Below are 26,034 nucleotides of genomic sequence, written 5' to 3'. Positions count from 1 at the left end.
AAACCAGTTTTATTTAAGAAAGGACTTGTATCGCTAAAGTTTCTTCGGAAAGAATTTTTACGGAAAATTAACTAACGACCGGAGACGTAACAATACACTGCTATGAAAATAATAATAATACACTGCTTTGAAAATATTAATAATATACTGCTTTGAAAATAATAATAATACACTGCTATGAAAATAATAATAATACACTGCTATGAAAATATTAATAATAGTGCACTGCTTTGAAAATAATAATACACTGCTTTGAAAATATTAATAATAGTACACTGCTTTTGGCCCATCCTCTGTATCAAAAATAATAATACGAAATGTGCTGATCAGTTATTAATATTTGATCACGGTTTTGATTTGTATGGTAAAACTACAACAGATTTATTGAGTTCGACTATTATGTAATCGGGACTTAATTTAAAGAAGTATCACCAGTCCATTTTTCAGCTACACAGTGAATTTCTGCAGATGTAATTTGTGTTTATATTGAAATGATATACTAGAGGGAAAGCTGCTAGTCAATGGGGGTAGACGCCTAAAATAGTACCCGATTTTCCCGGGTCGCACAAAACACGGATAATATTCAGATGCTAGTTAACAGCATAAACGACCAATTCTTGGGTTACTCTTTTCTGACTGAATAGCGGGATTTGACTGCCACTTTTGTAGTGGGACACGAACTAAACTCTCGGATTAACAATTCGGGCACCCTAACCACTAAGCTACACACGGCCTACATCTAGACCAGTTTGGGGCCCAGACCAAAATCTTGATAGGAGAAATAAAAAGCCATACAGTTATTGGTAAAATAGTCTCGAAGATCTGTTTTCAAACAAAGGTGGGTTGTTTATAAGGATTATTACATTCAAAACGAGGAAAATGTGTTTTCTTTAGGCTTATAGGATAACTGAAATTATTTTACGTATTGATTAGTATATTGAAATAAATATTGATAAATAGGATCATTAAATAAAAAACACTAGGTGGCGTATTCAATTTGTTTTACACGTGGATGATACCATATTAATTATCATGCCTTTAATCGCGTTGTAAGATGTATACTGGAAAAAGTTGTTGGAGTAATATTGTTATTGTTGAACTCGGAAACAATAATGTCGTTTTTGTGTCTTCTGGAATCAAGTATGTTATTGAAATTTGAAACAGTGGTAGCGTTACGTTTGTTTTATTTAGAAACTATAGAACCATACAAAACATTGAATTTAGAGAATAAAAATGGTTATTAGTATTTTGAGCAATCAGCGTAAGATAAACTATCGACGTTTTAGTCTTTAGTAAATGCCTACAACAAAAAGTATTCAAAGTTTAAGATCCTGTACTCGAGAACCACTCTTGTCTCGTCTTTACCGATAATCTTTAAAATGCGTATCACCATCATTTCTTCAATATTATCTAAAACACTGAAACAATGCATGTCAGGAAAGGTGTTTTACTTTTTTTCAATGTTTAGGCCTAATCTACTTGAGGATCAGTGTTAAAGCTGGGTGAATTTTATGCTATTTGTGTTCTTGGTAATCGCATACTCAACATACGTTTAATCAAAGTTGTCACCCCTCAGATTTTGCAGTTCACTGTTCCAAAGGAAAACTAATAGTATTCGTGATGAAACAAAGTTAACTGCATGAAATTTAAATGTATTTTGAGACCTTTTTATTCGTTTAAAGAATAAATTCCCAAGTTTTTATGCACTGGTAGTGAATAATATAACTATATGGCTATTCGTGGTATCAACACGAGTAAAGATGTAAAAGATTTAAACACCAGGACTAAGCGCGTGACAAGCTTGTGATCGTCACCCTGAGGAAAGTCAACCAGTGTTCTTCTCCTTGAAATGTAAGTTTGTTCATTTCTTTTACAACTTGTAAGTTTAATTTTATCATATACTTTAAAGAGTGAAAGAGACCGACTCACGTTTTAGTCCTAAGTCAATGGCGGTTTCATTCCAGTTATGTATTTTATATTTCACTTCTGTAGTGCATATTATTGGTGTATAGAAGATATTAATACTAGAAATAAACGACCTTATAACACCGAAATGCTCTTCTCAACTACGACCACATATGAATAGCGACGAAGGATGGCGCCTATAATTTTATTTTATTTTTTATCCTATCTGTTTGTTATTTCACTCTGTAACCTTGATAGAATGTTTGTGTACTACAGGTAACAGTTAATTATTTCAACAATAAGCTTTACTACTTAATACGTCAAAAGCACGATGTATAAATGCACGTTATAAGATTGGAATAGAAGTTATTATTTAAACCATTCGAAGCTTTGTACTGTCAGTTTCGGTTTGTGTTTTAGTGAACGCTCCTGAAGAAGCTGTAAAGCGAAAGGTTGAGTGTCTAATTAAACAACATTTTGGTGTTATAAGGTAATTTATTTCTACTTCTAGTATTGGTTTTATAGTTTGTTGAATCATTTGATTTTCACGCTATATGATAGAAATATAATGTATTTTTTTACTCATATTCTTAGTCTTCATGTTACTGAAGTCTGGTTTAAATTCAGCTCTGATACTAAAGTCTTGATGAATAAAATACCGTATTTTTCGGTGTATAAGACGCACTTTTTTTACCCCAAAAATTGGTATCAAAATCTGCTTGCGTCCTATACACCGAAGGTATGAATAATATATATACGCTATACACAAGCCATGTGTAAATATATTTAAATAGGCATGGATAGTTTAATTCAATTGAATGTGTTATTTATAACAATAGTAGTTTTTTCTTTTAAAAACATAACTATTTATAATGCTCCCTAAATAATAAAAGAAAATAAATTACAGTGAAAGCAATGAAGATTTTGTAGGTTTTGAACCAAACTAAATAACAGTAAACCTTTTTTTGATTTAATGGTATTTTCTTATTTTGATGTTTTGAGCTCTTTTGTGTTTAGAACAATATATACTAATTTTTAAAGTATCAAATTGAATTTTTGTTCAACAAAAATCTTTCAAATGTGACTGTAGCTTTTTTCCCCCAAAACTTTGTCTTCAAAATAAGGGTGCGTCTTATATTCCTAAAAATACGGTACTGTTTTTTCTTTCTAGAATGACTTCAAATTGTAACAGGAAACTACATTCGTTTATCCTAAGTACATTTAAACTCATAACAGTATACATCTACTTATAGCTTGTTGGTCACTGCTAAATGGCAGAGGAAAGGTTTAGTGACTACTGAGATTTTTCAAAACCAAAGTATGGTTGCCTTGAAATAAAACTGCAAACTCAGTGTTTAATAGTAATGTAGATGTTTTTCATTTCTTGTGTGGTGTACAATAATTAGTACTTTGTTTATGGGAGATTTATATATTCTCAACTGCAGCTCCTCATTCACACATTTCTGTGGCCAGGAACTATAATTCTCTGGGGGCACCCTAACTGCAGGGCACATAAGTAGGACGTGGGTAGGCATCCAAGAGGTAACTATGCATCCTTACCCAGGATCCCAATAATAGAGTAAAGTTGGAAGTGAACAAAATGAGGAGAATAGGCACACCAAAGTTGTGGAGTAGTGGATAACTGCAGACAGGAGGTGACTGGAGGAAAAGTAATTGAGGGGTGTGGTTAGGGTCCAACAGTGTAGGGGTCAAAATCATAAATATTTATGATTTTAACTTTATACACAAGTACCAAAATACTATAATTAGTGTAGGGGTCATTGGTTGTGGGAAAAAACTCACAGAAGTAACGGGGTCAGATCACATTCATGTAAGAAAAAAAAACTGAAACGAAGCCCAAAGGAAATGAGGCTCAATGCTCCCCACCCCCAAATTCAAATGTGCCAGCATGGAGAAGGAAGAAAAACTAGGTATTCAGGGGAAGGGCCAAATGTAGGAAGAAAGGAGAGGAATAATACAAAACTGGGGATATGAAGAAAAGTGAACATACTTGTGACATCATATCCAGGGAGGTTGACGACGATCTGGAAGCATCTACAGGCGGAAATTTGAGATTGCATGGCTAAGAAAGGAGGTGGAAAAAAAAATTACCCAAATCATCTTAATCTTGCCCAGATTCAACAGACAAAAAAAGGTGAATTCTGGGCTTGGAAAACAGTCGGCCACATGATGGACTCTAACTCCCATCAAAAACTGCAACTCCTCAGCCAAAAATATAGGGCCTGTAGCCTAAGACACAGCAGGTTAAAGTATTCTAATATTTGTCACTACAGACATAGCAATAGTGATATGGAAATCAGAATTAATGTTCAACTGAAGTGAAGTTCAAAAGGAATAAACTACAGTTAGTATATAAATGTACATATAAAGCAAAAAATAACAAAGTTGTTCAATAAACAGTGCAAAAAACATTTAACTAAAATTAAAGTAAAAGGACAAGCAAAAATTTTAACATGTCATAACACTATTGTACCAAATCGAGAAGTGAAGATTGGATTAACCTGTGTAGAGGGAGCCAGCTGCATCAGGAGATTGTGTTGTGCTCCTATTGGTGGAGGGTTGCCACATGCTTACTTGCATGTGAAAACAGAGCAGAACCACACTGTAGGTGAGAGTTTCAAGGCTAGTGGCTAGCAAAAATATTTTCACATATAGAGGACAGCACGGAATGAGAAAAGCTATTATGTGAGCAGATGAAAGGTATCGTATCGGAATAAACAATACTACTGATACATATGCTAGGTCTCACACGAACCAACTAGTTCAATAAACAATATTACTGATTTATATGCTAGATCTCACACTGACCAACTAGTCTAATAAACACTACTACCAATTCATATCCTAGGTCTTACACTGACCAACAAGTCTAATAAACATTGCTACTGATTCACAAACTTTGTTTTTATTTTTCATACAACATATCATAGCTTAGCCCAGCAGTAAGCTTTAGAGCTTATAATGCCAAAATTCTGGTTTCAATCGCTAAGGTGGGCACAGTGCAAACAGCTTTTTGTACAGCTTTGTGCTTCAAAATGAAGGTTAAAAATTTTTTAAATAAAAGGTTGAATTACATAAAAATACAAGTTATTTTTTATCTATATTTGCCACATTTCATATTATCAAATAGCATATTTCATATTATGAAATAGCAAGACATATATCTATATGTAGGTTGGTAGATACATACGTTTTTATTTTAATGTTGTGGATTGCATTGTTATTTACTATAAATATAAATTTTGTGGTTACTTATCTACATATGGAAATTTTATGATAAATCATGGCAAACTGCCAGTACTTACTCTAAACTGTTCCCCTCAGTCTCTTTAACTTGAGAGATTTTTGTAACTATTTCTGTCAAGTTGTTTTCCACACCACCACATCTAAAACACATTTTTTATTTCCTTTTGTTAGGTGGATAGGATGACAAGGCAGCCAAGTCTTGTCCAAAGATGGCTGAAGAGTAACTTAAAATTTCTTCAAACAACATGTGTGGAAAAGCACTACATCGAATTAAAATAAAAACATACACATCTACCAAACTACAAATAAGTATTGTTTGAATATCTACAACACACGGGTCATATAGAGGGCAAACTGACTAAAGATATAGCCTACTTACAAGCTGATCAGAAGTAAAGTCTATTTATATGCTGGTAAAGATGAGATTTTTGTACAAATTGACCAGAAGTAAGACTACTCCCTTACTTATTGTGTAATTTTTTTCAAAATTATTATTGTTTTTTAGTGTTCTTAGTTTGAACACTCGGTTTTGCTCAAGCAACACTTTAAATATTCCTGTTTTAAAAGTATGCAAGATGTGAGTTTGCTAATTGGCAATTAACTGACTTCTCTTGCATACAAGCCAGTAACAGTGATGTCCAGAAATAGAATCACATGAATTAAGCTCTAAAAGTGAAAGTGGAGAAAAAAAATGGATTTAAAACTTACTCTATTGTTTACTTACAATGGAACTTCTGTAGTAAGGCTCGAGCTTTAACATCTCCTAAGGATGGTATACAAGTTAAAGTCCTCACCAATAGGACTTCCATAGGGGGAATTTGTCTCTTGAGCCGAAATGGATTACAGCTCTCTCTGTTCTCTGCATGAACCTTAAGTTGGAGTAGGAATGAAATGGGTTAAGATATTTAATATTTTATAATACTGACACTAATATATTTTATTTAAGGAATTCATAATCCTAGATCTTCAGGAGAATGGATATTAGATACAACAATTCAAACTATATGATACAAACAAATCTTTAAGCCAATGGAACACCTGCATGTGGATACAGCAAACGTTTAACTGGGTGTGTAACTTAGGAAGGTAAGTTTCATACTGCAGTGTTAACATCTCAAATACATGATACATTAGTGATGAGCCAACATCACTAATTGTACCATAAAGCAGTTGCTTCTTCACCTCAACAAAGAGCTTGGTTTATGTTTTGCTAAGCAATAATTAATAAATACACCAAACAAACAAAGAAACATAATCTTTATGATCTATCCAATTAGGAAGTGTTTCTAGAAGCAGAAATGAAATATGCTGGAAGATTTCTCCTCCTAGTGGAAAGTCCCTTCTTCTCTCACTTGTATTAATTATGCATGATGTTGTAAGCACACTTTGCTGTCATAAGTGAGTGAGGTATCAATATAGTATAGAGATTAGAGGAATCAAAATCATACTATCATGGCAGTGAATGCTGAATCCCACTAAGCAGAAAACCAAACTAATTAAAATAATGTACCTAATTAAGGAAATTTTCAATAATATTAATAAAAATCATTATCCATATAGGACTATTTAATTAATAGTAACATTGCTACCAATAATCAATGACCAGTTGATTATGCTTAACCAATCATCAAACATAATTTTATAATCTATTCCCACAACTATGATACAAAACCCTAAAATTGAAGAATAATAACTTCTTCTGGGCGGACAGTGGACTGAATCATATTTCTCATGTTTTGATGTTTTCTACTCTAACACAGTGCTATATATCTGTTTGTCTTAAAATAAAAACCAAATAATGTTGAAGTATGCTCAAATAAAGGAATTATATACTCAATACAAATCTCACTTTGAAATTTCCTACATGGAATAAGCAGAAAAACATTTTTATGCAGTTTGTTCCAAGAATCTCCCTTAGTTTTATGTATACCAAAAGAGGTCTTTTCCACTCTAGGTTTCTTGCCAAAACACATTTAAAAACAAGAAACAGTAATGGCAGATATAAAGAATGGTAGACAGAATTGTACAATAAGTGTATTACAGTGTAACGATCAACATTACATTTAATGATGCATAATAAAAATCATTTCATATAAATAACTTGAAGGTCTGATTAATAAAGTTGAATATCTTGTTAAATACACATGATTGTTTTAACTTAAGTATAGTGCAAGTGTTAATTTTAAGTTATTTTTAGAAGTGACAGTTTACTGCAGGTTTGTTTACATAACTGTGTGAATCATACATTGTTCAGTTCAACTGCCATAAATTGGAGATTGTTGTATTATTGCATCATGTTACTAGAACCTTCTAAGTATTTCTCAAGTATTATTACATCATAATATTTCATAGTGTGTGGAAAGTTCTAGACCTCAGTCAGCTATTTATAAATACACATCCAAAATGTAGTTCAAGGTAGACAAAGTTAAGTTAGTGAGAGATATAGTCAAAGAGATCTAGACTATGTGCTTGTGAACTTAGCAATAAACAGTGTACAATAGCAATTTTTAAACTGACATTGTCACAGATTGTATTCCAATAAAACAGTAAAGAAGAAGAATATATCTTGTCAAAGTGTGTTCTTAAGTAATTGAACCAGACTGTATGGACTCTGACAAACAAGAGAATTATTTAAAGCTCTGGATACAACTGTGATAACTAACAGTGTGACGAACATTTGTATATACATTTGACTTGTTTTAATATACAGTTTTCAAACAAATGGATTGTGTACTATTTGTTTATTGTTGAAATCTATCATCAACTAGTCACAGACACCAACCATAAAAAATCTGGCCTACACAAAACCTTATTTATGACTAGAAGTCAACTTAATTCTGCATAGAAACAGAGATTCCAGATCCTTAGAAGTACAAGATGGAGCCATGAAATGTGCATTTTTCTAAGAGCCAGCCCTTGTCTCTTACCATCTGTATCAAAAGTTGTCCAGCTTCAGATGAGTTTGCAATTGGTATGAGAGTTAGCCCTAGTTCTAGCACAGTAAATTTTTGTAGAGAATAAAATTGCTGAGTGGTGTATGGTGTTTTTTCTACGATCACAACACCTCGCATGCAGTCAGCCTACAGAAGAAAACAAACATAAAAAACTTATAAAGCATGCAGTTTAAGAAACTAGAAAAAAAAAATAATTTGGAATATAAAAAAAACCTTGTGGATGCCTATTTAACATGAAATTAAATACAGTGACAACAAATAACAAAACAAAAATAAAAAAAAAAGATTAGCACCTTGAAAAACAAGAAAATGAAAAAAAATATATGAGCTTAAAACTTTTTAGATCACAACAATATAGTATGAGAGCAAAATTATTTATTATTATTAATATATGTACCAGCAAAGAGTACTAATGAATATTTTTTAACATCACATTTTATTTAATGTTTGTGTTGAACATGAATAACAAAAATTAGTATTATATATAGAAATGATTTTCTATTTTGTATTTTCATAAGGACATTCAGATGAAATTGTTAGTCCCAAAATTTTGACTATTTTTTTAATGTCCTTTAATGATGAGACTTAATTCTACCTTATGGAAACTACAGCAGTTAACCTCCAGAGATTATTGTGTCAGCAGCTTTGACAAACATGACTGCTTAATTTTACATAGTCAGTATAACCTCCTCATGTAAGGTATCATATATATACACACAATTTCAAAGTGTTATTGAAGTCCTACACTGAACTTGGTCTAGAGCTGGATCCTTAACTCAGTATAATAGATTCCATTGATTAGAATGTGTAAAATAGGTAAAATTAAGACTAATGTCATTAAAAAATCAACTAATTTACATTAATGTTTCCAATAATCACTATTTTCCATTATCCCAACAATTCAAGTCCTATGTGAGAATACTTGATTAATGAATATGGTGATTATATTGTTATGAAGTCCTACTAATTGTCTAAGTCTGTTTTGATGTGAAGCCTATATCCAATGAGGAACTGAAAACAAGTTACCCTAACCACAACATTTAGGAAATATTATGCTAGTTACAAAAAATTGATTACTCGAGGTTGGATCATAAGAAACATAAATTCAAAAAATAACTGTATGAAGGCATACAATGAAACACCCGTCTTAAAGGTCAAAATTAGTTTTAGCATGTACTGTAAAAACAATGGCAAAACAGATTATATACAACATATCTTGCACAATAGAATTTTATCATTTAAGAAGCTGGTAATTAATTGTTTTCATACATGTATGTAAGAAGTCGGAACTTCCTGCTCTGTAACATTTAGTGAAGGTTTTATCATACCATCAACCTTGCTGAACAATTCTTGCTACACCTTTATTGTTGGTATATGGTTCACTACTTCCACTTGCAAATATGCATTACTGTTGTGCAGTGGGGTTTCTTTAGACTTCCCAAACACAATAAAATGGGGAAGCTGTAAATGAAACAAGTGAGACACAACTGTTCTATATTGAATCATTTTAAATTAAAATGATAAAAACCCTATAACCTGAGCACTTTTGAAAGGTGGACCCTTCTTTTCAGGGGCAAACTAATTTTGGAAAAAACTACCAAATCAGCACAGCTTGACTAAGTGATACAGGATGACACGAGGATGGTCATTTACACCCCTCCATCTAAATTCATATTAATAGAATTCTTGAAAACAGTAAGACTTTCTTTTCAGTATTGGTACCTATATATATGTATTTTTATTGCACTTTTAATGTTTATGTTAAGAAAATAAAAATAAAAATAGAAGCACAATTTCCTATCCTTTGTTACAAATGAGTATTTATTTCACCCAGATACTCCAGCTAGTGGTACATATTCATTTTTACTCATCAATTCACACTATTTCTATTTTGTTTTTTTCTCATTGAAACATTCAGTGTGTTGTCAGTTTTTTTGTTGATGACTAACACTGTTGAGCACTGTTAGTTAGTTGTTTGTGGATACTTCATTCACAACTGTTTTATAAAACATCTCAGTAATCGTAAGACAACAGTCACTCATTTTGTGCTGTTGCTAGCCACTAATCGTCATCCCTAACTCTAAGTTCCAAACCATACCTCTTTTCTGTAACCATCAATAAATCACAAAATTACTATTATGTTTGTATGTCAAACAAATTATACTAGAGTTCATTTGAGCAAACCTTTGTCTCCAAACCCCAACTACAACTTTGATTCGAGACCTGTAATCTGCATATTGCTATTAATTGTTAAGTTAATACTAGAACTACATGGTTCAGTCATAAAACAAGATGTGATATTTATATTGCATATACTTAGATTATAGTCATTACTTCAGAGCATTAGCTTTATTGTGATATACCATTTTTTAACTATATATAAAATGTGGTCCATGTTTTGATCACACGCACATGTCTACCTAGCTACGAATGAAGGTAAAATGGCCTCAAGGGATTTTTGTTTGGGATGAGAATTTACACATGTTTATTAAACAGTTGTTTAAATGGCAATTCCCACTTCTTGAAGACATAACATTATCGAAAACCAACATGGCTTAGTAATCTTCCATGCAAAAAAGTTGCAAAATTGGAAACTTTTGTACTTAACCTTCAATTACTTTGCCATGTAGGAAAAACATCCTAAGTGGCAGATTCAAAGTAAAATGAAAGGAACACTTTCATATCTGTAAACAAAATCCAGTTCTTGAAGTGAACAAGGCATAATATAAACAAAAAATATATCTATCCTAAACTGATGATTGTTTCTGTGTGTATAATTTATGACAAATAATTATCATGTAATTGCTTTAGTGTGTAGATCATCTCTCATTGTATACTAACTGCATGAATTGTGTAGTGTTCACAAAGTAGTGTCGAAGTCTGGCAAGTGTTATGTACATACATAGAGGAAAAGGTATTATTTGGCACAATTTCTTGAAAACTTGGTTAAACATGTACACTTCAAGATCTTAGATAATTATGCTAAAAAGTGTACAAGTTTTATCATTGAGATAATAATTTGGTAAAGTGAAGCACGTGTATAATTTGATGATATTCAGAACTAGGGATTAATAGTTTGGCAAGTGAAGCATGTGTAATGTGAAGATATACAGAACTAGGGAATTAAGTTTGGTAAGGTGAATCATGTGTACTGTGAAGATATCCAGAACTTGGGGATTAATAGCTTGGTAAGGTGTAGCATGTGTAATATGAAAATATTCAGAACTAGGGGATTAATAGCTTGGTAAGGTGAAGCATGTGTAATGTGAAGATATACAGAACTAGGGAATTAAGTTTGGTAAGGTGAATCATGTGTACTGTGAAGATATCCTTAGTTGGTAAGGTGTAGCATGTGTAATGTGAAAATATTCAGAACTAGGGGATTAATAGCTTGGTAAGGTGAAGCATGTGTAATGTGAAGATAACCATCTCAAACAGTAGTGGATGTGAGAACCATAAGCACTTGAATTGACCTAGAACTCAAAAACATGGAAGATGAAGAATGTCATTCAGCTCACTAATATCAGCCTCATTGAAAACATACTAAATTATTTAAATTCATTGACCTTAAATAAAGCCCTTCAAAACAAAACCTAAATCTATAGGGTGATGGAGAAGAATTGAATCATCATGATTTAGAAAAATCTTATATGGTTGCAACTTAGAAATATGATGTTGCATAACTTTTCCATGGCCAAGTATTATACCCATCACTCATGTTTGGATTTTCTACCACTCAAACACAGAAATCTGTCTAAACTTTGACAATTTTACAGATAAACTAAGTCTCCCCAGTTCTTTTGTGATCCAGAGAAAAAAAGTCCAAAATTCTAAGTCTCTCCTCATACTTTAAGTGACCAAACCACAAATCGTTCTAGAAGACTGTTCACCCTGGGTTCTTTTCAACATGATAAAGTCCTTCCTATAATGAGGAGACCATCACTGACACAATACACCAAGAAAGCCTCATCTGAGTGTTTCAATAGGTTGTTATGTTCTAGATAGTTTCCTGTTACATATATAAATCTGAGCTTCAAAAAACATACATTAATTCTATTCTTGTCATAATTACGAAGATATGTGGAATGTTAAAAAAAAAGATACTGTTTCCTAAGTTCTTTACAATGTCCCATACCTACCTGCCTCATCTTTACAAGTTTCCTTCTGAAAGATGTTCCTGCTATAATGTCTACTTCAGAGACATAGGCCACTGCTACATCACTAGAGGGATGAAAGTCTACAACTCCCAACTGCTCTGAAATTATCACTTTCACACCCTCTTGGAACAGATAAAATATGAGATGTCAAATTATTTATTTTTTAGAACCTTAAACTACTTGTTGTTGTTGAGTCTTTTTAACTCAAGAGTTTTACCCTTGAAAACTTACACACTGATTTCTCATGCTCTTCTGTATTTTCCAAGTTTTATGAAAAGATGTTTTCCTTTACAGATTAATAGAAAATAGCTGGTTAATGAGGATTAAGTTATAAAGGTGAATACAGAATATTCAACAAAAATGACAATTATGATAAATTAAAAATAAAATAAATACTATTAATCAATATATGTCAACATTAGTAAAACAAAACTATGAACATTATATTAAAAACAAAACAAAAAAAACTTATGGATGAAATAAAGAACATGAAATAAACATGTCATATTGAGAACAAAAAAGTTCCAAATACATTGTACGATGGTGCTGTATGATGTAAAAACATTAGCATTACATGTGATACTGAAAAGATTTTATAACTAAAACAAGGAAGGTACTAAAAAAATAAGACATTTTGCAATAAGAAATCTTAAAACGAATAGTAGTCACATTAAACAAGAAAATAAAAATTCAGTAATTCATTAAATGGCAATATAGATCTTTAAAAAAATTCTGTTTTGATGATTCACTTTACTGTCACAAAACCTGACATAATACCCTTAGTATCCCTTGGGAGTGACATAAGGGAATTAGCATTTCAATATATATTTTAAGTGGGTCACCAAAATTAGAGAGAAAATATCAAAATAAAAACCTCAACACCTATAGCTTCCAGAAAAATTGAGAGATGAAAAAATTTGGTGATAGTATATGTTGCTTTTAGTTTAAACAGATGACAACAAAGGATTATTAATTCTTTCAAGGCTGTCCTTGCATACCAACTCTTGAGAAAATAAAAATTGAAAACCACCCTTTATTTTTCAGGATATCATAGATTTTCCTCTTAAACTGTTGTAAAGTGCCAATGTTCATTCAGGGTATTAGCTAGGATTTGAAAACTGCTCACCACAATTTCTTTAGTGTAAAGTGTGCCATAGTTACTAATTGAGCACAAATATTATTACAAAGATAAAGGTAACACTGTTTGGAAGGATGAGGTCCATGGTCACTGATAAATCTTTGACAGTTTTTACCATGTATTTTAAAATTTATAGCTGAAATCAATGACTACTATAATCAGTACAATAAAGTATCAAAAGAAATATGTTAATAAAAATCAGTCTAGTTGAAATTTACTGGATATATAAAATGGAATTTTCTAATAAGTGATAAAAAACTGAAATTTTAAGATGAAAGTAACTATTTTTAATGACTTTCCAAAATATCATCTCACAAGAAAGTTTTTCAAAATTTCACAAACTAAAAAATTACAAAAATACTAAATCAGATTATATAACTTTTTAAGCCAAAATTAGGTTCTACTTAGTGTGTCCAAAATTTCATGCAATATGATTGAGTATCATCACTCTGAAAAGAAAAAAAAACCAGAGGAAAGATATCAGACATGGTTAAAGTTCCTATTTGAAAATTATCATTCTCGGTCACTCCAGAAATGAATTTGGATTACATGTTGACTTCGAAGTTACTATTTAATTCGCTCATGGTTGGAATACTGTATGATACATCAAACATAGAAGCATCTACAGTCTAAGTATTGATTAATATTAAATGCTTGTCAGCCACATATAAGGGAACAACAGAAGGAAGTGAATACTTTATTAAATGATAAAGAAGGATATTTCCCATTTCTGTGTTGTAGAGAAACATATGATGGTTGTATTGAAATTAATTTCATAGTTTTACGCTTCCTGTCATCCAATTCTATAAATTTTGGCTTATCTTGATAGATACCTGCCCACCCAAAAGATGGTTGGATAAATGCCTGCCTCCATTACTGCCGATGGCAACTCATTCCATATGCCAATTATCCTGAGTGGGAGAAAACAAAATGTTGTTATTAATGAAGTCCAGTCAAACTGGACCTTTGGTACTAGTGGAATACTTTAAAGGTCAGTGCTTATGCATTTGCTTTTTCTTATTAACATTAATGATATTAAAAGGAGCATAATTAGTAAAATTTGTTGATAATTTGGGTATTTCTAACTGTATTGAGGATGTTGAGGTATTACTTGGACCAATTGGTAAGATGGACAAATATCTGACAAATGACATATAATTACAGTAAGTGCAGGTTAATTAATTTTGGTTGTAATAAGTTAGATCACGTTTAATATAACACAACAGTTAACAAACAAGGGACCTGTTCATTTATATAGGCTGTCCCATCTACTAAATCAGCTCATATCATTCAAATATTTATCAAGCCTTCCATGAGCCCTTTCACTACAGCTGATTTATACGTGCACAGAATTTTTGTGATCTGTACATTGTATAGAGCATACTCACAATCAACTTCTGGAGGCAGACCACACCTTATATGGCAAATCAGCATTCAATGGATTAAACTCCTTTAAACTTACTGCTGCCTCCATATCTGATGGCAACCCATTCCAAAAACCATCTAAGCTGGAGAAAACTCCAACCCTGTCAGAATGTATATTCTTGTATTAAGAATGAAAAAAGATGATACATCAACACTATCAATTCCTTTAATAATTTTAGATACCTCAATCAGATCCACTTCAAAAGAAAACTGAGATCTTAACCTGTCCTTGTATGACAGCCTTTCCATTCCAGAAGTCCTCTTATGAACCCTTTCCAACAATTCAATGCCACTCCTCAGGTAAGAAACCCATGAGTGAACACAATACTCCAAATATTACTTAACCAGTGACCTATACAATGAAATTATAATCTATTTAATCTTGTATTCAATATTTCTATATATAAAACCTAAAATCTTATTCATCCTACAACTAGCAGCAGCACACTGCTGGGAAGGGTTAAGAGACTGATTAACCAGAACACTAAAATCCTTTAAAGGATGGTAAACCAGCCAACCGTATGACTTAACAGGCCCATATGCAGAATATTTGAAAGGGGGGTTCTGATTTGTGAGATCAAAAGGCAACACGTATTGTGCAAAGCACAATCACCACACAAAGCATGCTAATGCTACAGGAGTCTGAGGGCATGTGACTGTTACAAGCTAAAAAATGTTAATGCTTCATTAGAAGAATATAGTTTATGCAGAAAATGTTAAAAACATAACTAGCTGTGCTATATCTATATAACAGAGTTTGGTCGGACCCACCCCATGCGTAAGTGCATGCTTAAGAAAAGGATCTTAGCAAATTGTGGTGATTAAGATTTTCAAGCCATCAAAGCAGTACTCTGTTGCTATTAGTAAAACATTATACTTTATAGAGTGTATTTACAGACAAATTGATTACAAGTTATTAGATTGGCCTTACTTGGAATACTGTGTACAGATTTGGTCTCCTTATTCTAAGAAAGGGTGATGATTTACTGAAAAGGGTTCAGAAAAAGGGTACTACAATGATTCTGAGGATACAACAATCATCTTACAAGGATAGGTTAAATATATTTTCTCTTAAGGAAAGAAGGACAAGAGGTGTTCTTATGGAAGTTTACAAGTTCATTCTAAGGATAAAGACCTCAAAAGATAACAGAATGAAAGAAAAGACACAGGAAACATGTTTAAAATTTGGAAAAGACAAGCTATACTCCAATTATACAGTTTTAACTTTCTAACAGGGTGATTAACTTATGGAATGTGTTTTCATCTGCAGTAGTGGAGGCAAAAAGTTTAGGAGAGGAATTGATGATTTTCTGAAAAATAAAGGGTAGGTTTAGTTATTTACTTTTCTCAAGGGTAGGTATGCAAGTATAGCCTTGAAAAACCATATAATGATCCCTGGTTATTCATGTTAAGTCACATTGTATTCATTTTCAACATCTTATGTGTAATAAATGTTGAAATATTTCACTCTATTATATATACATAGATTGTAGTTTGGCAAATCCATTGATACTTAGACTGCGAGTTATGTAAATATTAAAATATAATGTTAGTGTGTCTCAAAATTCTTATAATTTTAGACTAACAATTATGGAAGAAGCTATTGACACAATTGTCAACAGACAAAAATTCTATTGAAACATGGGTGTATATAGAAAAGAATGATATTTACACCTGTTTTGAAACACAATATTCAGATGGTAGAAAACAATCCTTTTAATAGCAACTTTTACTACAACTCTGTAGAACTATAACTATTTGGCACAAAATTCTGTCCATTAAAATGTCACCCGTTTTATATATGGAATAAAATACGAGTTTTATGTTTTGATATAGTTTTATTTATTTTGTAAAATTTGAGCTTCTTGTTTCCTTTACGAGTTTATCCACCCACTTGTTTTTTATGTATCGTTTCCCTTCTTAATACTAATAGGGTAACTTTGGTAGCCAAGATTTCTGATTACAAACTTTTCACATCAGACATACATATAACATATTTTTAATAATAATAAAAGATGCACGTCAGTTGGAACCAATACTCTCGATAGTCACACTCCTTAATTATGAATAGTTAGGCCTAATACTTTCAAAGTAATAGTTAAGCATGTTTAACTAAGTTAAGCGGTATACAGATCATACTTGTATTACTACTAGTAACACTAACAGTAGAACTTTTAATTACTAATTAAGAATTTTTCAAAATTTGTCAATAATAAATGGTAAGAAGTTAATTTTTGCAAAAACGAGTAATATTCAATACCAATGTCTGACGTAACATTTATAAAATTATAACTTGTTGAAACTAGCTTCTTTGTGTAACTTTTGAAATCGTAAAGCTGAATCCAAAAGTTACAACGACCAATGAAATTTACTGTATTTGTACGTACTCTCAAGCGCCTTAGCCAACTCTGTCCCTCTCCACTTGTAACTAATTATTATATGGCCATGAGGAACTAGGATATCTTTTTTCACTGGCGTTTGTGTCATTTGTGAACTGTCATTCTTCGAAAATGAACAAGCATCAATTTTATGGTGAGGATTTGAATTTACAGCCATTTTCATGGACATATACTGACTATTCATGCCACACTTTACATCACAATCCAATGAAAATACTCATCTTTCACTGTTTACGCCCTCTACAGATTGAACACGACATCTGGTCAAAATAAAGTGAAGCGTCTACCTTAATGATTTTTTTTCCAACATAAATAGAAATTTACATATATTTTGTGGTTCTCTTTGTTACATCCTCTTTTTGGGACCATAAAGTTGTCGAATCGTAGTTTCTAGTAGTTTATTAACATATTTGGGAACATAGCTTATTATGGCTATTCAATGAACTATATAACCTTCTACTATTTTAATTTAAATGTTTGTCTTTGTTCCTTTGTTGTTCTATAGCAGCATTTCTCAAATGGTGGGTTGAGAATCCCCAAGTGAGTCGCGAGCAGGTTTCCAGAGGGGGGGGGGGGTTACAACCTGTCTGTACTGAGGCAACATTTTATTTGAATAAATAAAATTGCCGTGTTTTTTCATCCATGTAGAGATAATGGGGGTCGCAACAACCAAAGCCTGGACACTGTTCTATAGAGATAATACTTGTCACCTGTAGATAATATTGCTTTAATGCTACTTACTGTACAAGAATGTAAGTTACAACATTGTCCTTCACTACATTCATAACACCCAAGGTTGCGGCTTGTTGGAATGAGAATGAGCTGTCATGTGAATAAAATTCGTCACTCTGGGTAAATACAGTTTTTGTACTTAGTCAGCCTGGAACATGATCTTGAAGAGAAGTAGATTGTACAGAAAGTGCATCAGTCCATCATTCCAAAAAACGCGAGTGCTCACAATGTTTTTGTTGTAATAAAAGATTATTTCTTTCATGTTTCACGTTTGTATCCAGCCCTTTTAACATCACATTATATTATTCAGAGATTTAGTGTTATTTTGAAAGCAATATCTTGAGCAAACTTATGTTGTTAATCATACACATTGCTCAGGACAGGAAGGAGAAAATATTGGCACCATGACTGCAGGATACTGTATTGAGAAGTTTGCTATACCTGCTGAAATGTGTACTGCATTTACTTCTACAGTTGTATAAGTTTTAAAAGGCTTCATAGTTAAGGAAACGCCATTTCTACAACTAGAAGAACTTACAACTAAGACAAAGAGTCGAACACTGAGGGAAAATAGCTGGCTGAAAGAGTTATCCAATCTAGAGAAATTCCTCTCCTGAATGCAAGAGTTTTCTAATTCTGCAGCAAAGGTCCATGGTTTCTATCTCACTAGAACCGATGATTAGAGAAGAAGAGTCAATAATATTTGATATATCCACAATGGCTATTTATGCTCTTCTCCTGAAGATTAACCTAACTTTTTAGAAAAAAAATGGACAAATGAGGATCATTGAGGTGGTGTAGCATCTGGTGAGTCTGAGATTGGGTGAGATGGTTTGTATAGAATTTACAGAACTTACGCCAGCTAGAATAGTTCAACCTCAACTCCAGTCAAAGCCACTCAAGAACATCAGAGAGAGAGAAAGACTGGAGATGCCATTTGTGGATGATGTCCACCAACTAGAGATATCTCATTAAATGATGAAGTGATTAGATCATAGAGCAGTGGTGAGTTTCCCTGAGGCCAGGGGGTATAATGCTGAGATAGCCATGAATCACGGAGGAGCCTGGTGTCAAGCAGTGCCACTGGACAAGTTGACAAGCACAACTTGTCATTCTACCATCCTAGAGAAGGAGGATCTGGACTGCTTTCTGAAGCATACAAGAAAGTAACTCCCTGGAATGGATGGACTCCCGAATTTCCTGTATAAGGCCTAGTTCATATTTAATGGTTTGTTCCTACACTCCATTGATCTCTTGAATGAAGGACAACTCTGGGACTATGAGACGTCATTACTGATTTGCTCCAGAATTTCAACCTGGTGGATAATAGAGCAATTCATTGGGCCGAATTTAAGGCTCAGAAGAGGTATACCATGGAAAAATTGACCACTTATGCAAAATATTTCTGCCATTTACATGGTAAGCCTCAGTGGATCATGAGTACATCCTCATTTACAAGTTTATGGAAAGACTACTCAAGAAAATTGTATGCCATCACCTGGATGTAAGAGGTCTTCTTGCCATTAGAGGGGCAGTTTCTACCATGATGCATTATGAAGTAGTAACTTCGAGCAAATTTCAAGAGAGGAAAGACTCTGTGGCAGCAGCTGCAGTGACTTCACTTGGAACAGACAATGATACCCAGGCACCTAAGTCATGCCAGACTCAAAACCAGCTGAGGGTCGGTCAACCACCTGCACATCCTGGTGTTCTAATACAACTACACTGGTATCCAGTGAATGGGGAGGTCTATCCCAGTTATCCCATGGTTTATATACTACAACTTATGCCATTTATGTCACTGCTAAGACGTCATCCTGGAAAGGAGAAGAAAGTGTCTGCTTTGGAATGTTGGTTCAACTTAACTGCCCATACCATGCTGAACAGCTAGGTGAATGATGCATGTGCAACTTGGACTCCTCAGAGCTGTAGCAACAATATTCATTGACTTCTGTTGACTCTCAATGAATATTGTTGATACAGCTCTGAGGAGCCCAAGTTGAGCCTGGACACCAACATGTAGAAGTACAATAAATAGCCTGCACTAAGAAGTGTGGTGGTCAGCCTAGTTCTCTCAGAACTAGGATAGTCTTGGTATGTGCCTGTTTGATTAGAAGGGCGAGAAATAAAGTTCCTGGCTGATGCAAGAGAAGCCAGAATACTGATGGATCTTGTGGTATATGAGATGCTCTGAGCACAACCATCACTCGAGCTAGTGGACACAAACTTCTTTTTTTTTTGGCAAATGGAGATCAACTAGACATTAAGGTGGTTATCTATGTCCTAATTTCTAGTATTGACATCATGGAATGGATTTATTGCATAGCTCATTGGTTAATTTTACCCTTGCAACTGGCTATCTTATGCTCTGTGGTATAGTTATTTGATGGTAGCCACAAGATTGACCCTTGAAACAGTGGACTGCATGAGTGTACGTGAAAGAGGATTTCATAGTATCCCCAACTACACAAATGGTGTTATGTGGTTTAATACAGACAATTTAAAGTGTACCAGTGCTAAGTAACATGGTTATAGAGCTCCAACATGAAACAGGCTATTTCTTATCCAGAAAACAAGCAGCATCAGCTTAGGCCATTATCTGTTAAATGGAGGGAAGAAGTCTTAGTTTGTTCTGCAATTATTGGAAATCATTTATCCAGCTGAACACTGGGATGGTCTTCGGCACAATTTGAAGTAACAAATGTGAGTGGTAATGCTAGGTTTGTGCCCATCGCTCTGTGTCCAAAAGTAAATTTAAAGATAATAATACATTTAAGATTGCTAAGTGAGGATTGCACAGACAATCCAAACTCAACACAGCAGCAACAGCAACTTAAGGACTTGAGGGTGGTATAAGCCAATTAATTTGTAGGACCAGATGGTCAACTGGGTCAAATAACAGTTACGTAACATTACATGGATACAGGCGATGCATGTCCAAGTAAATAATCACAGACATCCCTGTATTACAAAGGATGTAACCAGGACTAAAGTGCAGCAGATGTTAAAGGATAGCACCATATGGCCTTCAGAGAGTTTGGTTGTCAGGAAGAAAGAAGATATGCCCAGGTTCTATATGGATTTTAGATGGTTTAACATAGTAACTCACATTGACACTACTTAATTACCATAAATAGATTAATGTCTACAGCCATTTTAAAGGAGTCATTGTTTCAATACATTAGAAATGGCATCTCAATACTTATAAGTTGAGCTAGATGATAAGAGCAGACGTAAGGCGGCTTTGAGCATGAGAGATGGTGTCAGGTTTTTATGTAGGTATGGGTAGGATTCTTTACAGTAGGTGTCTGTGACTTGTTGGCAATAAATTTCAACAATAAACAAACAGCATACAGTCCATGTGTTTGTTTGTTTTGAATTTCGCGAAAAGTTACACGAGGGCTATCTGTGCTAGCCGTCCATAATTTAGCAGTGTAAGACTAGAGGGAAGTTAGCTGGTCATCACCACCCACCGCCAACTCTTGAGTTACTCTTTTACCAACGAATAGTGGGATTGACCATCAATCGTAAGTCGTAGCATCGTAGAAATATTATAAAGAAACAATTGAAAACAACGAGAAACGAGTTAGACAATTAATGATGCCGAAAATAAGGAAAAGACAAAATGAAACGAGACAAACTTTGTCACACATCAATAACAATACTGCAAATTATTATGAACCTCACTGTCAAAACTTTGATCTCGGCGACAATGAAATAATATTCGTATACCAGTTTTTATTTCTTATTAAATATTCAAGCGACTGAAGAACATAAAATAGAGCGAGAAACAAAAAATCAGAATGGAATATTGAAAATATCGTCTCGTTCCCTCTACTTTTGGAGTCATTTGTAAGATGAAAGAAATAATTTCTTGCATAAATACAGTAAAGATAATTCTGCAATCATCCAACTTCGTGAATAAAACAGCATGGTAAACGGGCATCTCATCTGATATATTGGCCACACCCTGAAGAATACATTGTGGAGGTCTGAAATTGCGCAAGTCTTCCCGTGGTACATGCGTGACTTCCGGTATCTTCACAACCAGAAGTCGCCTGATGTTTGTTTTTTGAATTTCGCACAAAGCTACACGAGCGCTATCTGCGCTAGCCATCCCTAATTTAACAGTGAAGGTAGCTAGTCATCACCATCAACCGCCAACTCTTGGGCTACTCTTTTACCAAAGAATAGTCGGATTGATCGTCACATTATAACGCTCCCAAGGCTGAAAGGGCGAGCATGTTTGGTGGGACAGGTATTCGAACTCGCGACCCTCAAATTACGAGTCAAGCGCCCTAACTACCTGGCCATAATGGTCGAGGAAAACCTTAAACAATGATTATTTATTATCTGCTGTCTTGAAAAGTACAAAATATTTAAGTTATTTAATTACGTTATTCATTATTAAGGGTTAATATGGATTAAATGGCTCTGCCATCTATCATAAATTCGTTTTTTTTACGCAACTTCAATTCTTACCATATTTTTTATCATAAGATGTAATGTTATAAAACACAACAAATCATTCTTAATCAACCTAGGCATTATATAACATAAGCAAGAACTTACTTAACCAACCAGCACTGGAAATTTGAAAGATACAATTTAACTTGATTAAAATTATGACATTAACTCATGAATGCAATTTGCTCATTCGTACATTAAACAATTTAACATACTTTAATATTGAACAATCAGAATTTTGTTCATTTTATTCTAACAATAAAAACTCACTTAAAACTTGAAAAGATAACCAATTAAACACAAGCTTTGTTTGTTTGTTTTTAAGCACAATGGGCTATTTATGCTCTGCCCACAGCAGGAATTGAAACCTAGTGTTATAACCCACAGACTTACCACTGAGTCACCAGGGGCTTAATATAAGTTTAGTTCTTGTAAATCTAGAGAAACACGAAATTAAACCATCTCTAACTTTCATATAATCATCTATATTGACATAAGGCATTAAAACCGAAGCTTTGAGATAGATCATAAACAATCGCTCCACAAGTGTGTTCTTATGATATAAACTTTGCCATTCCTCTTTATTCCTAAAGTGACATAACACGAAACATATTTTAAACTAAATATATATATAAAGCTTTGTGTTGTTTTATGGTCCAACTAGATACCAGATTTTTAAATATGTTTAATTCCAATACTGAATTTCTTCCTTTTTTTTTGTGGTAAAGCTATTAAGGCTATCTGCTACAGTCCCAAATTTTGAACTGCCAACGACAGTCAAGGCAACCATCCACCAGCACCTACCACTAGCTCTTGGGCTACTCTTTATCAATGAATAGTGAGATAAACTCTCACATTATATCTCCCCCACAGCTAAAAGAGCAAACATGATTGGCAGCTGGTATCAACCCCACGACCCACAGATTGTGAGTGGAACACCCTAATCACCAGTTCTTGAATATTGAAATACATGTATTTAACAATAGTTTCTTAATTGATGAAGTCTTAATTCTTTGACCCCTTACCCGTGACAGCAGTGTCTGTGTGGAACATTATTTTGTTATAATGTTGTTGTTTTTTTTATACACAGTTTTAAACCCACTACAACATGCGGGTTGTTTAATGATGATTTTATTGTAGAATCTTCTGTTTTGTGATGTCATACTCAACTTTTAGTGGTATGGCTATCTGTGAATTGCAGGATCGAAACACAGCACCAAACATACATGCCCTTTCTCTAGTGGGAGCATTACAACATGACAGTCAGTACGACTAATCATTGATAAAGAACAGCCCAAGAGTTAGCAGTGGGTGTTGCTGGCTGTTTGCCTTCCTTGTGGTTGGCAATTCAAAATTATGAAAGGCATTGGAAAGCCTTAGTAGCTTTACCTGAAACTATCATCTTTTATTAGCATTCAAAAATCGCTTTCATAACATATTTTGGCTTACTTCTCTCAGTTACATAATGTATTCATCTTGATATATGTACATACAGTGCACACTTAAGAGGCACCCACCACTGACAAGGACTTTGTATAACTCTTTGAACCAAAGAATGGGACTGGTTTTCTCTTTTGTAACATACCTACAGACAGCTTAAAGTGTCATGGTGTGTTCAGCGACATCACCCTTCAATAACCGTAATTTCACACTCGGTCCTAATCTTCAACAATGTATACCTGTTAGGTCATAGAAAATAAATTTGGAAATTAACTTGCTTAGTGCTCCATGGAGCATTTTACTACATAACAGTTCCAAAGATGGTTACAGTATGGTGTGCTCGTGGAACCTTTCAGACTTTATTTCTATTTTAATTCACTTGTTCAAATATATTGTTAAAAGCCATTTTAAATCCTGTAGCATTACATTTTGTTCTAATACATTCTAATTCATATGAAGAAAAAGTGAAAAACAGAAAAGCACATTTTTCATACTTTCATTAAAATTATTTCACTTTTCTTACACAACAGCTGTTATGATTTGGAAATATACTCATTAAATAATGATCCATACAGCAAAATTCAACTTGGCTATTATACTAAAGATTATTACAGAATTATTTGTTAATATCACATTAAAGAAGTTTATATTTTTAGGAATCCAAATTACAGAACAGAAGTGATATTAAAAAATAAACAAACCTTGTTTGAATCTTTTTTGAAATTTTGCATTTTTATTGACTCTTGAAGATTAATGAAATTTACCTAATTTTATCAGTAAGTTTGTTTGTTTGAATTTATGCACAAAGCTACACAATGGGCTATCTGTGCTCTGCCCACCACGGGTATCAAAACCCAGTTTCTAGCATTGTAAGTCCACATACATATTGCTGTGTCACTGGGGGGGCTTATCAGTAAGAAAGAAGGATTTGAAACTCTCATATTTTAAAATTGTCAATTAAAAGAAAGATGATAAAATTAAAATACCATCTTTATTACAAATCATCATGATTTGATGCTATCAATATCAATCAAAACACAAAAATATTTCACGATAATCAATTGTTGTACATTTGATTTTTAAACAACAAAAACTGAATCAATGAAATTTATCTTGACATTTTTAAACAGCTAATTCACATACAGTATTTTTATATTGTTATAGCAAGCTTTATGGCAGCCCTAAATTTCCTGATATATGGTTGAAATTCCTAAAAATAACTAATTTTCTTCAACAAAAATCCTACTTTTCAATGAAAATATGCGAAGGAACTGATTGTTTCAGACAATTATACAAGGTCAATTCTTGTAATTTTGTAGTTTTTTAACTTTTCTTTAAAGTTGTATATCTGTCAGACTCCTAGTCTTTATGGTTAACTGTAGTCTTTGTACCAAGATCTGAAGATTCAACATGCCTGTTCACATTCAAGGTACTAGATGTGTGGTGTTGTCACATAAGTAAAATACAATCATGTCAGTCCATTACCTAGTCCTAGTGAAACAAACTGACTGATGTACAATGATGTGCTCTTTTCACTCATTTTGAAAAAAGTAATAAAGCTGTGGTACAACATGTATTTATAGCGATGTTAGGTTTGCAACAAAACTTTACAATGATAAATATACTGAGCTTTGTATCTGGTACATTTCTTGAACATTTTCATTTAATATCAAAAAAAGACATTCCTCTAAAAATGAATGAATAAATATATAAGAAATAATTTATCATTCACTAAAAACAAAGAATGAACAAGACAAAGGTTTTCAAAAAGATACTACAAATGAAAGCTAGCAAGTAGAAAAATTGTAATCCTCAATGGCTCGTGTACTCCACATCAAATGATTGCATTTTTTATTTCTGCTGCAAGCTATTTGGTAACTGCAACACGGCTTTAGGATACGAAAAAAATATTTTTTGGCTTTTATATATACTTTTGATTAACTCAAAAAATCGTAAATTACTATATTAATGCCATACAATTCTACTATAATTTATCAAATTTAGTAACTAAGCTATCTTAGCAAATAGAAAAGATAAGACCTTCTTATTTTATAATCTAGCTTGTCAATATCTGTAATTTGAGTTTCTAATATGTACGAAACTATAGTCTTAGTATTTTGACTTCACAAAAATCGATGTTTATCCGTGTT

At 33.1% G+C, this 26,034-nt stretch overlaps 1 protein-coding gene across 2 annotated transcripts in view; it reads right to left on the bottom strand.

Moving 5' to 3' along the window:
- The window catches only part of LOC106471701 (Fanconi anemia core complex-associated protein 24-like), a 23,127-nt gene extending 5,658 nt beyond the window's left edge, over window positions 1-17,469 (bottom strand). Inside the window, exons 1-4 of one of the 2 annotated variants that reach the window (XM_013932329.2) lie at window positions 17,234-17,469; window positions 12,266-12,405; window positions 8,100-8,252; window positions 5,881-6,041 (exon numbers count right to left, since the gene is read on the bottom strand). In XM_013932329.2, coding sequence (XP_013787783.1) covers window positions 5,889-6,041; window positions 8,100-8,252; window positions 12,266-12,405; window positions 17,234-17,429 — 642 coding nt within the window. In that variant the 5' untranslated portion in view covers window positions 17,430-17,469 and the 3' untranslated portion in view covers window positions 5,881-5,888. The remainder of the gene's footprint in view (window positions 1-5,880; window positions 6,042-8,099; window positions 8,253-12,265; window positions 12,406-17,233) is intronic. The other variant, XM_013932322.2, reaches the window with a different exon arrangement.
- Window positions 17,470-26,034: the final 8,565 nt, after the last annotated feature.

The sequence above is a fragment of the Limulus polyphemus genome, unplaced genomic scaffold (genome assembly GCF_000517525.1).
Source record: "Limulus polyphemus unplaced genomic scaffold, Limulus_polyphemus-2.1.2 Scaffold114, whole genome shotgun sequence".
NCBI lineage: Eukaryota > Metazoa > Arthropoda > Merostomata > Xiphosura > Limulidae > Limulus > Limulus polyphemus.
The sequence above is the reverse complement of the archived record's forward strand: the minus strand, read 5'-3'. Positions and strand labels throughout refer to the sequence as shown.